The 17344-nt window shown below is 41.2% G+C and overlaps 1 protein-coding gene across 1 annotated transcript in view; it reads right to left on the bottom strand.

Moving 5' to 3' along the window:
• Positions 1-17344, bottom strand: part of LOC111162436 (autophagy related 14) — a 35699-nt gene that overhangs the window by 7810 nt on the left and 10545 nt on the right. Inside the window, exons 2-9 of the mRNA XM_022526857.1 lie at positions 15176-15238; positions 13701-13743; positions 11172-11253; positions 8361-8598; positions 5443-5672; positions 3802-3919; positions 2098-2188; positions 1934-2019 (exon numbers count right to left, since the gene is read on the bottom strand). Of these exons, the coding sequence (XP_022382565.1) occupies positions 1934-2019; positions 2098-2188; positions 3802-3919; positions 5443-5672; positions 8361-8598; positions 11172-11253; positions 13701-13743; positions 15176-15238 (951 nt within the window). The remainder of the gene's footprint in view (positions 1-1933; positions 2020-2097; positions 2189-3801; positions 3920-5442; positions 5673-8360; positions 8599-11171; positions 11254-13700; positions 13744-15175; positions 15239-17344) is intronic.

A 17344-nucleotide genomic window follows, 5' to 3' on the forward strand; every position in this document is an offset into this window, starting at 1 on the left:
CCAGTTCAACCATCTGCAACAACACCAACCTAGTTTCTTTCTTCCCGGCATAAACAGACCTTACTTCTTTGTAAAACTGTTCTGCTTCGCCTAGGCCTCCAGAACGAAGTGAACATAGCAGCGACAATAGGCCTTCTCTTGTCCTCACTGTAGAGGAATGCTTTTATTAAACATACACACAAGGAACATGTCACTGAAATAGTCTTTTCTGTAGGCTTAAGGTAGATATTCTTAATTAATAATCTTTTAATTTGCAACTAGTTTTCTTTAATTATTCATAGGAACTGAATTTTATTCACTGCTCTTCTGGCATCTATCAGGTTGATTTTTTTTTTTTTTAAATCTGTTCATGTGATTAAGTGGTGTGTTCTGGTTAAAAGCACGAGCATCTACCACTTTGTGGAGTCAAATGCGGGCTGGGACACTGGCTCTATTACTCTGACTGCCTCTGTGATCATGAGCACGAATTACTTGACTACGCTAAGCTTCAGTTACCAGCCAGCCCCTTCTGTAAAATAAGAATAATCAGCCCACCTATGAAATACTGGCTCAATAAATATTAGTTCTTATTATTAAGGATTAATTTCCTAATGTTGAGGGGCACCTGGGTGGCTCAGTGGGCTGAGCCTCTACCTTCAGCTTGGGTCATGATCTCAGGGTCCTGAGATCGAGCCCTGCATCAGGCTCTCTGCTCAGCGGGGAGCCTGTTTTCCCCTCTCTCTCCCTGCCTCTCTGCCTACTTGTGATCTATCAAATAAATAAATAAAATTTCTAAAAAAAAACTTCCTAATGTTCAACTCTATACAAATAAAGTACAAAGAGGATGGCAAACAAACCCACAGAAATCAACCACTAAAACTGGGGTGGATTTCTAACAGGTGCTTTGTGAACTAATGAATGGAATTTGAGGCAAGGAGCATGAACTCCCTATAAAACGGCATAAAATTCTAGATGTGTGTGTGCAGTTCCCCAGAGAGAGTGCACAGCTTTTTCCACAGGGTTCTATGTCCCAGGTAAGTTACTGTTTTAGGTGGGGGCGGGGTGGGGGATGGGGGAAGAAAACACAAGCCAGTGGCTAAGGGCAGATTCCCATGGAAAGTTCCCGGTCATGGGGAGGAAGCCAAGCACCCTGGCCGGAGTAAAGGCCCCCTGAACCTTGGTTCCAGTTGTAAAGACAAATGAACGATGGGAAGGGGACTCCCCAAAAGAACATTCCTGCCTTTTATTTTCTTTAGCCTCTTTCAAAAGTACAAATACATTAACTAAGTCGTATCTCAGAATGTAGGGACAGACTGCTAAGAGCATGGAAGAAGGGTATGTACTCAAGAGGGGTTACCTGAATGGTTCTAAAGAAAAGCTTCCTCTAGGTTGGGCTGAGGGCCTAGAAGGATCCCACAGTCCAGCCTTGGTTGGTCTTTTTTGTTACTGACTCTTGTTCTTAACCTAATGGATTTTAAACTAGTTTACCCCTGAAACTTCTAATACCCTTTATCTCCAGTTGATGGTGGCCAGAAAGACAAAAAGATGACTGGAAGAACTATTATGGTGGGAGGAGGCATGAAAGGAAAGGCACAGGAAAAGGGACAGACACTACAGAGCGCCGAGAAGAAAGGGACATGGAGTCCAAGAAATGGCTTCTGGTCTTCAAGTGTGGCACAAGGCACCCCCTCCGGGAACATTTGGGGTCTTCTATTTCATTTTAGGTGTTAAAAATGTCTGATATTAATTTTCCGAGAAATGATTATGTAAGGACTGTAAAGGCTCAAATTTGACTAGCCGCTCTGCCCTTCTGTACAGGACCACATTATTTTTGTCCTTTGTGGAGACTCTGGGGGTGAGGACCAGGCCCCTGGGCTCTGCCGACACGCACAACCACTCTGCTTAGAAGTACTCACAGCACCACCACTTAGAAAAAAGCAAGAAGCATTCTTACCTGCCCAGGTGTTCAGAGCTCGGACTGACCAGGTACATTAGGTTCCTGAGAGTATGCAGTGGTTGTAACTGATCTAAGTTTACATGCTAGAAAAAGCAAAAAACTGATTAATATTTTCAACCAAGTAACACATCAAAAATGAGCTCACAGCATATTTTCCATACCTGAGAAAAGCACAGGTAAAGAATATTTGCATTCAGTTTCTTCACTGCTCGAGTAAATTTCTGTCTACTGAGATTTTCCCCACAAAATTCACTGGAAAACAAACATACAGTTTGTAAAATTGTATCTTTCCGAGGAAATTCTATGGTAAAAAGTCTATTTGGAAGAGTGTATTTTACACCACAGTTGAGTATAAAACATACCCCACATCCTTTGCTTCTTTATAAGTCAGACTCAACAGAGACTTTCTAAGAACGAACTGCCCTCATGATGAGCGATTCCACCGCATCTATAAAAATTACGAATGCATATTCCCTCTGACCAGCAATTCCACTTCGGAAAAGTTACTCAACACAAACACCTGCACACTAACGAAATGACAAATGTACGAGACTACTCTGTGAACAGAAATAGGGGACTGGTGGGATCGTGGCACACCACACAGAGAAACCTCTGCTACCTGTCCGCTCTGTGCAGAATGACAGCTGGAGGCTCACAATGCCCCACGAGGCCCACCCAGTTTTTACCCCCACCTTCTTCACTGTCCTCGCTCTCCCCAGGGCTTTCTCTTGGCGCCAATGGACCCACGTGGCCTGCTCCCCTCTTTCCTTCCCTCAGGGTCACAGGTGATCGCACATGAGCCCACTCACATACTGCAAGCCCCTGCCTCCCCGTCCCCTCTCCTCCACTCTGCTTTCGTGTCTTCCACAGGCTTCATGACCAGCGGACACACCGCTCATTGATTATCTGTTTCTCTGTTAGAATGAAGGGCCAAGAGGGCAAGGATTAGGTTTTCGTCACCACTGTACCCTCTCAGTGCCCAGAAAAGGGCTCAAATATTTGTTAAACACTCAAAAAGCAAGGTGTAAAACACCCTGGCATAACTTTTGTGTTTAAAAGGGGAGAGAGATGATAATACATATTTATTTGGCTTGAAATGTAAGGATGACTGGACAGTCGTAGGAAGAGCTTAGTAGAACTGAGCAGAACTTAGAACTGAGTACGCTGTAAATGTTTACATTTTTTTTTTTTTTAAAGATTTTATTCTGGGGAGCCTGGGTGGTCCAGTCAGTTAAGGATATGACTCTTGGTTTCAGCTTGGGTCATGATCTCAGGGTCATGAGACCGAGCCCCGTGTCAGGCTCCCCACTCAGGGCAGAGTCTGTTGAAAGGCCTCTCTCCCTCTCCCTCTGCCCGCCCTGCCCCACCCCCGGCCCCTGCATGCGCAAGCTCTCTCTCAAATAAATCTTAAAAAGAAAAACAAAATTCATTTTTAAGTAATCTATACACCCAACGTGGGGCTCAAACTTACAACCCAGAGATCAAGAGTCACATGCTCCCCTGAGCCAGCCAGGCACCCTTACATTTTTTTTGAATTCTAAGCCACATGTTTTTTATTTTATATTCAGGCGCTATGATTTACCCAGTTCTTACACATGAGCGTACCCTCTGAAGATCCTAGATTTTCCTTCAATTACTTTCACAAGTGGGAGAATTCTCCGTGGTCTTCTCGAAGACTTCATGTGCAATTTTAAGATAATGAAACAAACTTGCACAGTAGGCTTTGGAAATTAATCTCAACATTTCACAGTTGTTTTTCTGGCTTAATAATACTTAAATTCCTATTTTTGGTTTAATTAGAGTAAGTACCTAATAGGAAAACGAGATCTGTGATAAAGAGGACTTCGTCACCTTCAATTACTTGCCTGTTGCACAGCTTTTTGGGAAGATTTATGTCAAGTATATGAGACAAGATGTTGAGCAGCTGAGTCGCATAGCACAAGGCGGCGCTGATCGTGTAAGCGGGGTTACTGTGCTCCGTGTCTGAGGCAGAGAAACAACCACACACAGCTTTAAATTCAACGAAAATTACCAAGGAACCTAGATTTTATGATCTGTAATTTTATCATTACATTGTTGATGGTTATGTTTTGCTCCTAATAGACTAACAACACGTTCCTGGCCACACATTAACATTTCATCGCTTCTGATTGTTGCGGTGTGGAACGTAACCCAAGCAAATGAGCCCAGACAGACCCAACATAAATGAAACTGAAGTCTGAACTGCTTGGACCTGATAATATATTATTTATTAGAACAGTAAATGCCCAACTTAAATGTCACCTCCTCAGAAAGGCCTCACCTAGAATACAACTGTCTTGGTGACATCACTTTGTCTCACCAGCACCTAGCACCGTTCATGACAGAAAGCACATACTCACTATGTATTTGCTAAATAACTAAATGAACAATCTTTTCTCCACCAAAGAAAGCTACCGGAGTTTTAAAGAGTTTTTCTATTGGGCAATTTCTATCTGGGCTGCTAAAAATAAGCTTTTTACAAAGATACTACAAAAACAAGACTCTACTGGCTAAATATACTAACTAATGAGGTCTTTTATATAAATAAAGCAGTATCAGCCCCCCAAAAGTGAAATACCTAAAAATGGATATAAAACGTGGTATATCCACATTACATACAATGGAATATGACCCAGTCATAAAAAGAATGAGATGCTAATCCATGCCACAAAATGGATGAACCTTGAAAACACTACGCTATTTAAGAAAAGCCAGACACAAAAGGTCACACATTGAATGATCCCATTTCTAGGAAATATCCAAAATAGATACCTCTAGACCTACAGAAAACAAAATTATGGATCTTCCTCGACTTAGGATGGGGTTATGTCCTGATAAACCCATTGTAAATTGGAAATATCCTAAGCTGAAAATGCATTTAAGGCACCTAAACAACTACCACCATAGCTTCACCCGGCCTGCCTGACCCAGGCCCAGAACACTGACCCTACAGCTGGGCAAAGTCATTTACTTATAACAACATGCTGGACATCTCACGCAATGCACTGCATGCTGTACTGGAAGTGAAACATGAAACAGTTATCGGTGTCTCCACCGGCTGTGCACCCTCACAGCCACAGAGCTGCCTGGGGGCCTCAGGGGCTTGGCACCCCGAGAGTACACATGCACAGCACCAGCCCAGGAAACGATCCAAATTCAAAATTCAAAGCGTGAACTCTACTGAACATGTATCACTTTTGCATCATCATAAAATAAAAAAATTGTAAGCTGAACCATCATAAGTTGATCTCATCTGTAGGGGCTGCCCAGGGCGGGGAGCAGAGGGGACAGGGGCATGACAGCTCCAGGCCCCGGAGTGCCCGTCTGGGGTGATGCCAGTGTTCTGGATACCGACACACAACATGGCGAATGTCGTCATGCCGCGGGATTGTTCGCTTTACAGCTGTTCATCTCGTTACGTAAATTTTACCTCAATTAAAAACCATACGTACTTCTAAGTTTTCAAAGACTATTCTGATTCTCACCAGGCCCCTGCGTGGTTTTCTTCTCTTCCACCCAACTGTAGTAGGCAGAGTAGTCCCCGTTGTTGGGAAGGCTAATCCAAGGCCCTGTGATGCTAATGCTGGTGTCCCCGTTGTGATCGTCACAGACCCATCTTCCCGAGAGGTAAGTCGTCCTCCGGGCTTCGGCAAGCTTGCTCACAGTGCTGGAGGTCATGGCACTGTCGCTCTCCGAGGACACATCTGCGGGATCTCTGAAAATCAGAACACACATACAGATTTCAAGGGAATGGGTTTTAAAGAGCATGCAAGTTGCCTGACCAGCAGAACATGAAAGATGCACACGCGAGGACAGCAGTTTAACTGGAATATACAGAGGTAAGTAACTCTATCAAAGATGAAGCTGAAACCGCTGTGGCACAGAAGGCCGCGCCGATGTGAGAGGGTGGCACCTGCCGCCTCACTATCAGGTTCTCGAACTATTTGGTCTCATGCTTACACACTTGCAATTTTTGGAGAACCCCAAAGAGCTTTTGTGATGGGCAGATTATTGATATTTGCCTGTATTAGAAATCTGAGAAAATTTTAAGTGATTCATTCATTTGGAAATAATAAACCTATTATATGTTAACACAGTATATTTTTACGAAAACAAAACAAAAAAAACGCTGTACTTTTCAAAACAAGAAAATTTGTGAAGAGTGGCTTTGTCTGTTAACCACTGAAACACACAGCAAAACAGCACTGGTCAAGACTTCTGAAAATCTCTTTCACAGCCAAGTCTTGCAGTAGTTCTTTCAAGTAAAAACAGTGTCCTATGCACACACCAACTCGTCCCACCTGCAACTCACTCGGGTGCTTTCTGGTAAGCCGGCTGCGGCCCTTCAGAACGGAGCAAAAGAGCTTCTTCCCACTTCCCATTTCATCGTGTGGTCGAGTAAAACGATGTGTACACAAGGATCAAGACAATAAAATTTAAATAAAAATATGATTTCAACTGCTTCATCCAGAGCGTCCTTGACGTGAAATGCTTTTCTCTCAGAAAATCCAAGTATGCGGTAGGATACGACGGCAGGTGACACAGTTGGCGTCACTGCTCAGACATCTGTCAAGGTAGCAGTTTTGACCCACAATGGCTTCTGGGCTGTCAGTACAAATGTCCGCACCATGCAAAAGGGAAATGCAGTGTTACTATCCACACAGAAATACTTGTGACAGCGTGGATGGCGCTCTGAACTGAGGGCCCGGAGAGTGGGAAGGCGCGAGAAGTCAGCACGCCCCACCAGGGGTGGGGGGCAGGGGTGTGTGTGTGTGCGGGGGACAGTGTGTGCTCAGTGGCAGCGCAGAGACAAGACGATCCCTGCCGTTGGGTTGGTGTCAGTGTAGGAAAAGTAGGTGGGAAAGGGGCAGACTGGGGAGGGTGTCTGCGCTGCACTAAGTTGAGGTTCTGTTCTCAATCCTTTCTCCTCCAGCCACCCCATGCCTGTGGGGCGAGGGCCCTGGCAGTCACAGGGAGGGGAGCGGGGCACTACGGCCAGTTCTGAGCGGCACTTCTGCTTCTTCCTTCTTCCATGTAACAAGTTTGAGAAATGTGAATGGACAAGAAACCTTTTTACAGAAGTAACTTCAAAACTATGGGCTTTAAAAAAGTATCAGCATATAGTATCATATACTGCTTTAACAGATTTAACAGCACAGAGAGGAGAAAGTTTTTCTCCATGTTTTCTCTTCTGCAAGTTCACATTCAGCTGTTGGTCTCCCTGGTCTCCTCAAATCTGAGACAGTGTCTTAAGACCATGTCTTTGTTTACTGTGTTTTAACACTGATACCTTAGTCCATCAGAATCTAATTTAGCACTGGGGCTGCCTGGCCAGCTCAGTTGGAAGAACACATGACTCTTGACTCTTGGGGTGAGGAGCCCTATGGGTGTAGAGATTACTGAAAAAATAAAATAAACTTAAAAAAAAAAAAAAAAGATTCTAACTTAGCATAATGTTTCTGTTTTATGAGCTTTTTCCTCCCCAAAGGCCTGGTCGCCTGTTTTATACCCTAACTTCTCCTCACTGACCCAAAAGGCTACCTTAGAGTCTATTTCTAAACTTTCTATTCTGCTCTATTTTGAATCAGCCTTTTTATTTTTATATTTGCCTACTATTACTAATTACTAATTACTACTATTACTAATGAAAAATTACTTGGTAGAGAGCAGGGTTTCAAGCCAGAAGAACAATGAGACCTCTAGGCTTTTAGGAAGTTAACTCGGGCAGAGGCCGAAAGGACACAGTGAAGTAGGGGAGGAGGCAGAGTAATGGTCCTTACAAGTCACAGTCCACCGGCCAGCCGGGGAAGGAAGCTGGGCAGTGAGGGCAACCAAAAGAGACAGGAAAATCCTCAAGTGGAACAACCTGATGGTTAGTGAGAAAGCAAATGAACTCCCCTGTAGCAGTTTTCAAACATCAATTATCATCTTGGGAAGTTTAAAAAAAAAAAAAAAAAGGTATTACGAGATAGGCTGGGGACCGGATGGTGTGTCCTCTGGAACCTGTATTTTTCAAAAGTTCCTGAGTGACTCTGATGAACATGCCGGTGGGTAACCACGGTCTTGTCCATCCGATGACTCCTGAGGGTAGCCACGCACTAGAGCCTAAGACTAAACTCATGGTCTTCACTGCTTGCCTGCAGCTAGTTACCAGGAAAAGCCTAAGTCAACAGGTCAGTCAACAAGTGAGGGCCCCACGTCTCTGAGGGCCACCGCCCTCCACCTTGGCAGCCTCCCCAATTTCATGCAGTGTGTACTGTTTGCTGAAGCAGATAAGACTTCAGTTTCATTACCAGGAAAGCCAATGACCCCAGAACGAACCCGATAAATGAGGTGCTGCCATATTTGAAATATACTTGCTCTGAAACTTGATCTATTCCTAGAGTCAAAAGACTCACTGTACCTCACACTAGTCTTTACTTCCTCGATTGGAAAAATGACCGAGGTGAGCTCTAATATATGAGATCGCCGAAGTTTTGCCAGACGCTCATAATGACTTCTTAAGTCAATGGTTTTTTTTTCTACCAGGTCACCAAGTCTGCGATTGTGCCTCTGAATCTTCTCCTTTTTCTCCTGGTGCCGCTGTGCCCGAGTGTAGAGCTTCTGGTTCTTTTCCTTGGTTTTGAGAAGGCCTTCAGAATCTGAAATAAATCACACCCAACAATTAACTCTATAAATAGCTCCTGGGGACTGCAGAACCCACCTCCCAAGGGTAAGCATCTTCCTGCGGTTTAAACCAAAAGCAAAACCTCCATCAGGTTAACTACATAATGTTCACTAAGTGGAAACTGGGAGTTCAGCTTATATAAACAAATGAATCAAAGGGGCCCACCAGTGAAAGGGCTCCGGGTCTCCATCTGTAGTCATCATTTCAAAGAATCACTCAACAACTATCAAGTTTAAGCCAGAAGGTACCTGACTAATGGTAAGCACTGAAGAATAACCATGGCGGGCAGAAAAGGTATCTAATCCAGTTTGAAAAACTTACTGGCTATCTGGCTATCTATTAGGCACTTTGCTGCAGGCATAAGGTTTCCCGCAATTTTATTTCCCCTCACTTGTGCATTCTTTTTACCATTCTCACTCAGTGTGGATGTTCTAATGTTTAAGTCGCTGGTTCCATCACACTTATCTTCCAGCAAGCTCACTCATTTTCATGACCACTACTAAGATCTTTACAAGTGCTCAAATGAATGTCTGGCCAAGGCCCCCGGTCATGGTGGTCAGATTTTTTAAAAACAGTTTCCAACTTGATATCGTGACCCTTCCCAGGTGGCAGGAGATCACCAGTCACCTAATCTGCACTAATGCAGACTCAGCACTCAAGAGTTTCATTTGTCCTTCTCTCCATGCCATCTCTCCCTAAACATAAAAACACTGACACTATTTCTGTCATCTACTGTTGCTTGTCTGGATAAGTAACTTTATAACACCAATCGACTCAACCTTAAAGGTTCATACAATCCAACTTCCTTATCTATACCATATAACATATCTGTATTATTCTGTATCATGACACATAACACCAAAAGATTCTGGAGAAACACTCATCAGGTTCTACAATTTATAATATATGACCTTTTCTGAATATATGTGATATTTTTAACAACAAAATTTTTAAGAAATACTATTTGCTGAGTAACAAGCTCTTCATCTGTGGACTTGAGACCATGCATAGTTTCTGGAATTCATGAACTCCCCTAAAATTGTTTGCAGAATTTTCTGAGTCTCGTCTAAAGGGTGGCAACTAGACTGCATTTATGTTCTAAAGAGCAGTGGTTCCCATCCCTTGGTAAGTCATCAGTGCCACCCAGAATAGTACTACTCAAAGTGTGGCCCCTGGATCTGGGCCCGTCAGTAAACTTTCACCAGTCAGACAAGAGAGGTACAGAAATACAGAGTAATAAGCTCAGCAACATTTCTCTGTGACATGGCAATATGACACGGACATACCACTCAAGTGTGCAATCATTTTCCTAGCATTTTATTGTATTTTACAAAAGTACTGGGATCAATTTATGACAGATTAGAAATCAGAGAGGGAGAAAATGGGTCTTTTACTACAGACAGATTGAGAACCACTGACCCTGGCCCCACGCATGAGACTTGAACTTCCTACGTCCAAGGTGGGTCCCAGGATTCTCTCTCTAGATTGTACAAGCATCACCAGGTGACTGAGGATTTGTAGGGATGGGAAGCACTCTCACAGGGTCCACTGCTCTAGGGCCAAATCTTTTCTGTGGTGGTCGTTTTGTTTTGGGGAGTTAGGAATCTGTGAAATTCAGCTCATCAAAGATTTAAACTTGCTCATCAGGCAAGGCACAAACTCAGTGAATCCAGCAGTTCCAGGAGGGTCACAGACACCTGGGAGCACATGTGAGCCTCACGGGAGGATGGGGAGAGAGGGGTCAGTCACAGGCTGCTACGCTGCTGCTGAACCAGAGCCTGCGGAGGCGCAGGCAAAGCTCCGTGGGTAACCGGCTGTGTGTGGTTCTGAGCAGCTCCTCTCCACGCAGCCCTCCTCTCGGACTGACTAATCCTGTGAAACTCCACAGGAGCCCTTTATGAGGACAAACATTTTCAAAGGAAGCTTTTGCTCTATTACATACCACTATAAAATACTTGCTTCTGAAAGAACAAGCAGACAAGAAAGGGAGTCATAAGGCATGACAGTGACTCACTCTGAACTTTAAACAATGATCTTCAGAAACAGACGGGATATGTCTAAGGATACAGGGTTTCTAAGAGGACTCTCCTAAAATGTGACAACCATTTACGATGAAGGATGAGGTACACAAATACAATGTAAGATTAATACAGATTAAAATGTACATGAGACTCACTAATGGAGAGAAAAAGCCAATATTCTGTGGTTTTGGAGTGAACTAATAATTATAACTGAGTACCATGCTTCCTGTTAGCGCAGGCGAATGGGAAATATGTATTCCTTAACCTTTTTAATTGAGAAAAGTACTTTATTCAAAGGTCATTATATTTGTGTGTATGTGTGTATATAAAATACAGATATTTGGAAAAATATTTACTTAAAATTCTTATACAAATGCTTGACAAGAGAAGCAAGGCAAGCAGGAAACCTTTCCAAGTTGCTGTTGCCTTCCCGCCCCTCCTCTCTTTGTCTCTCTAGCTTATGAAGCCAATGGCATTCCACACTAGCCCTTTATTAGGTCTAGAAGAAGGGGGACAGATTACTTACTTATTTTCATTTCTTCATTCCCTTTACATATTGTTTGTTTCAGCTGTTCAATCCTCATCTTGCAGGACATTATTTTCCATCTCTTAAAAAAAAAGTATGCAAAAAATATCACAAATGTTGGTCTCTTATGAGTAACAGGATTATCAACCTAGGATCACCATTATTTTGAGGCATATCTTAGAAAACATAATGAAGAAAAGACCAATATATTTATTATAACTTTTGTGACTACAGTGGATTATGAAAAAACAAAGTGTTATTCTGGTTCAGTGCAGAAGCTGGTCAGAAATTAAGACAGAGAGAAAGAAATACACACAGTTCTTTCGTGTGTTAATGAGGACAGAGAAAAATGGCAAAGTATATGCTCTTAACCTGCTCTGTCCAATATACAGCTAGTGACCACATGTGGCTATTTAAAAGTCATATGAAATTGCATGAAATTCAGTTCCTACTCAACACTACCCACAGGTCAAGTGTTCAACACCACATGTGGCTAATGGCTACCATACTGGTGGGTTTAGACACAGAACATCTGCATCACCACAGAAAGTTCTACGGCTGCACTGCTCTAAACTCTTCATGCTATTTACTGAGGAGAACATTAACATCACTGTATTATCACACTAACACAATACACAATTATTACTTGCAAAATAATCAAAACTTCAATAAAAACAGAAGGTTTTCTCCCCCAAGACGAATAAAAGATTAGGAAAAATGCAACCTGGTAGTCTGTTAAAAAGTAGGATTACCTATTCTATAATGCCTCTATAAATGTGGATAATTAAAAGCTTAAGACAGCACTCAAATATTTATGGTGTTTAACGCCAGCCTAAGGAGCCTGACAGTATAAGACAGAGCAGACTACAGAGCTGCCTCAGGTACGAAGTGCCACCCTCCCTGGAGGGACACTTGAGAACAGACCCATGGGACCCCATGGACTGACTCAAAGATGAAACAGCCAGGAGACGTCCTCACTTGTAAACAGTATTAGTCTTCAAGAAGCAATACTGACATTTTTGATAGAAAAATTAGAAAACAGTACATGGAATTTAGAAAAATGGGGATGGGATTCTTTATAAATAGTCTTTTCCCATACAGTGTATTTTGTTTTGGTAACTCCAAGTATTTAAAAATTATGAATGATGCTTATTGTGAAAAAAAAATCAAACATCACAGAAGAGAAAAAATAAAGCGATCACTAGCTTGACTCCTTCAGGGGTAATTGAGATTAAACTTTGATATGTATCTTTTCAGATTTTTATATTTTTTAAATTTAATTTTATTTATTTTTTTTAAAGACTTTATTTCACAGAGTGAAAGATCACAAGTAGGCAGAGAGGCAGGAGGAGAGAGAGGAGGATGCAGGCTCCCCACTGAGCAGAGAGCCCGATGCGGGGCTTGATCCCAGGACGCTGAGATCATGACCTGAGCTGAAGGCAGAGGCTTAACCCACTAAGCCACCCAGGCGCCCCTCTTTTCAGATTTTTTAGAGTATATTTATATTTAAAACACACACACAAAGGGAATCATACTTTATCCTAGCCTACTTTTTGTTTGCTCTATCATTAGAAAACTCTTGGATATCACTCCGTATCAATATGTATGGACTGGGGATTCTTTTGGACAGCTACACAGTATCAGTTATCTCATCCTATTTAATGAGCTTTTAAGATATTTATGGATCACTACCCACACTCTGGTCAATCAGTTTCTTTATCCATTAATCTCTGCATTCATGTATTTTCTTAGGAGGAAACCTGCCGAAAATACCACATGTGTGAGAAAAAAACCATAAACACCCCAACAAACCACTAACTTGTCCTCCAACCAAATACATCAATGTATACTCCCACCAACACGGAATAAAAGTGTTATCAATCGAACTCCTTATTTTATTTATTACTTTTATTAATATATAATGTATTATTTGCCCCAGGGGTACAGGTCTGTGAATCATCAGGCTTACACACTTCACAGCACTAGCCATATCATATACCCTCCCCTGAACCCCTTATTTTCATATGCTATACTCATTTTTTCCCAGTTATGTTCATTTTGCCTAGAGTTTTCAACATACAGAACTTTAAAACTTTTAGGCAGTCTGTGAAGATGTTTTCCTTTATAGCTTATAAAGGTCTGTTCATCTGTAGGTTACATTTGTAAATACTCTCCCATATTTTAATATTTTTATGAGTTTACTTTTCACATTTAATCATCAGTCTGTGTAGGGAGTGTATGTTTACAATGAGTAAGTTTTTTCAAAAAGGATAGTTCGTCATTCTTGTATTCCTATGTCAATATCAGACTTTGTACTTAACCCTTTATAATGGCTCTGTAATTAATTGCCAGTACTCTGTGTTTGGCATCTAGATAAAATATTTGAGAGCCCACACTACAAATAGAGGGCTGCCAAAAAATGATTAAAATAAAGTTAAATTCAAAGTGATATTCTAAGCACTACCAACTGAAAAGCATGTAACGTCAAGTATAAAGAATATTATTATTTAAATACTTCTTACAGCTTACCAACTGATCTGTTATCCATTTTCCTTCCATAGCTTTTAACACTCTGCACAGAGAAAAGACAATAATAAATTTTGTGAAGCTCAAAAATGTAAAATCAACATTTTTTTAAAGTAAGTTCTTAAAAATGTCTGCAAATACCAAAGTGAGACTCAAGCACTTAAGAACGTTTTCCGGGGTCCCTGGCCGGCTCAGTCAGTGGAGGGCGCAGCTCTTGATCTTGGGGTTGTGAGGCTGAGCCCCACACTGGGTGCAGGGATCATTTAAAAATAGAATCTTTAGAAAAATAAAAAAATAAAAATGTTTTCCAAATTCCAAATTCTCTATTTTTTTCTCATTTCCTTCTCTTTGCACTTTTAATGCTGCCCAGAACCTTTCTGTAAACATTTACAATTTCTAGTAAGAGCCAGAGCCTTTGTCCTCAGTCATAATCAGTAATTTCTATCAGTCACATTTATTAACAATAACAGTTACGAGAGAATTCATAATCTAAAATGTGATGCTCAGTTCCCGAAGAAATGGCACAAGCCGGCATCTGTAAAAATCTGTTTTGTGGAGTGAAGTGTTCTATGGAAGAAACAAAAAGTTTCTGTGATTGGGTTAGAGAAATGACTTAAATAAATCTAAGCAGGGTTCTGTAACGCAGGGCATCTTAGAAGATTTAATCTGCTCACAGATGTTTACAGAGAGCTGGGGTGCATCTGGAGAACAGCGACTAGGTCAGTTTGGGAGAGAAGATTCTACGGACGATGCTCAAATCAGCAGGTGGGATTCGTCAGCGGTGCGGATGCCAGGACCTTCCCCTCCAGACCGCAGAACAGCTGAGGGTAGAAGATCGAGGATCTGCATTTTTTTTTAAATTTTTTTTTTTTTTAAGATTTTTATATATTTATTTGACAGAGAGACACACGGTGAGAGAGGGAACACAAGTAGGAGGAGTGGGAGAGGGAGAAGCAGGCTTCCTACTGAACAGGGAGCCCTATGTGGGGCTCGATCCCAGGACTCTGGAATCATGACCCAAGTTGAAGGCAGTGGCTTAACCCACTGAGCCACCCAGGCACCCCGAGGATCTGCATTTTTAACTGTTACCTCAGCTAATGAATTCTGAGGTAGGCGATACCAAGACCATGCTTAGGAAAGCGCTGATCCAGAAGACGAAAGATAAATGGAAGGTGTGATGTCTTACAGGAACGACCACTTGTCTGCCTGCTCCGGACCCACTTGCCGCACATCAGTTATCCGGGCCAGGGGTCTTTCTCATGGGTCTAGTCACTGAGTGCCTGCTGCAAAGGGACTGGGTCTGATCTCAATGATTTCCAGGAACTTGATAATCTCTATTTTGCTTCTCCCAGAGGCACTGCTCTTCCCCACTTTGAGACTGTGTCCTAAATTCAACAAGTCAGCCGTCCATGTGTCTGCATACCATACCACTGAATTAAACCACATGGTGACAAGAGAAAAGCAAAAGGGAAACTCACTCTTTTTGAAATTCTTCTTGCTTGCTCTTAAGTTGGCTTAACCTTTCTTTCTTGTCTATAAACCTATAAGAAAAAAGTATAATGTTTTATTAAATGTTCATTCTTTCCAGTTCAGTGAGCTTATGCAAATTCCTAAGAGCCAATCACTTCCGCACTCTTCTGGAGATGCCAGGGTCCTGACAGTCAACACACATCTTCTCAAGGGGGTGTGCACACAGCTGCTTACGCCACTTGCTCATTTTAAAATGAAGTTCAAATTCTCAGCTTTAAAATTCTTGCATGGGTTCAGGAATGCCTGGCTGGTTCAATCAGTAAAATTATTTCATGGTTTATAAAATATGTCTAGAAGCCACCCCCTCACCCCACCCAGATTAAATTATCTTCCAAAACAGGCACATCAGAGCACTAGAATGAATCTGAGTTCAAGGAAGTTGAGGCTTCTCACATAAACATGATTTTAATTATTTAGCTTAATTCAATCCTTATCTTACCTATAAATTGGTTACTTATAAAGTACACGGTTGGTTTTTTTTTTTTCTTACTAATTTTATTGCTGGTCCTTATGGGCTAACAAGTTACTGAGTACAAGTTATCAAAAGGAAGAGATATCACATTGTAGTTCATTTTCTTTACAGTCTTCTCCTCTTATCCTTTTCTTCCTGTTACCTTAACTGGGGTTTAGTCTTTTTTTTTTCCTTTGCGCAGTTTAAGACGAAAACTTAGATCATTCATTTTAAGCCTCTCCCTTTTAATTATAACCATAAAAAGTTATACATTTCCCAAGTATTGTGTTAGCTAAACCCCAAAGTGTCTGATAGGGTATATTTTCGTATCCTTTAGTTTGGAATTCCTGATTTTCCACTAATTCCCTCCTTGACCTCTAAGTTATTTAGAAGTATAGTGCCTAATTTCCAGATAGAGGGCTTTTCTAGGTAACTTACTGTTAACTGTTTTCCACTTTCTGACGTGGTCACAGAATGTACTCTGTGAGATTTCAATCTTTTGATTTCAGAGTATCTTAGGGCCTTGCATCTGGTCTGCCCTGGTGAAAAGTTCCCTGTGTACTTGAAAGAATATGTATTCTACAGTTGTTAAGTACTGTGTTCCAGAAATGTCCACCAGCTGAAGGTGATGAACAGTGACATTCAGATCTTCTAGATTTGTGCTACTAAGAGAGCCACCGGTCACATGCGCTATGAGTACCTAAAATGTGGCCTGTTGCTTAATAGGGATCTGCATTTAAAAAAAAAAAAAAAAAAAAAAATATATATATATATATATATATATATATATTACTAACATCATGCAACTGACTTTTAAACAAGCTAACAGTGGCTCGCTATTTAAAAAACACATGATAATGCCATATGCTATAGTAACATAGTATGGAGTCCAAGATTAGGTTTCTGGCAGTCTCCCAAATTCTTAGCCTAAATGAAAACTAAAAATTTAACAGAATAGTAACAAACCTAGAAATTACTTCCTTAAAATGGTCCAGACTAATAGCAGTCTAAAATATTTCTAAAACCCCATTTTTGAAACATTTCCAAAGATACCTACTTCAAAATGGAAGGGATCAATAGATGAATGGATAAAGAAGACATGGTAAATATATATGATGGAATGTTATCAAGAAAAAAGAATGAGACTTTGCCATTTGGGGCCACATGGATAGACCTAGAAGGTATTATACTAAGTAAAATTAGTCAGTCTGACAAATACCGTATGATTTCACTTATATGTAGAATCTAAACAAAACAAACAAGAAAATACTGAACTATATATAACTGGTGGTTGCCAGAGGGGAGGTGGGAGAGGGGAGAGCAAAATAGATAAAGGGAATTAAGAGGGACAAACTTCCAATTATCCAGGAAATAAGTCACAGAGATGGAAAGCACAGCATAGGGAACATAATCAACAATATTGTAATAATACTGTATGGTGTATATGACAGATGGTGACCACACTTACTGTGGTGAGCACTGAGTAACATATAGAAGTGTCAAATTACTGTGTTGTACAGTACGCCTGAAATTAATTTAACACTCTAAGTTAATTATACTTCAATTTTAAAAAGAGAAAAAAAATGGGAGGGATAAAATATTCTAATTATGACCCTACCATTTAATAGGCAGTCACTGAAAATGTATAATGTATGTTAAACAAAAA

This window comes from Enhydra lutris, unplaced genomic scaffold, assembly GCF_002288905.1.
Source record: "Enhydra lutris kenyoni isolate GAN:26980312 unplaced genomic scaffold, ASM228890v2 scaffoldscaffold4, whole genome shotgun sequence".
NCBI classification, from domain to species: Eukaryota; Metazoa; Chordata; class Mammalia; order Carnivora; family Mustelidae; genus Enhydra; species Enhydra lutris.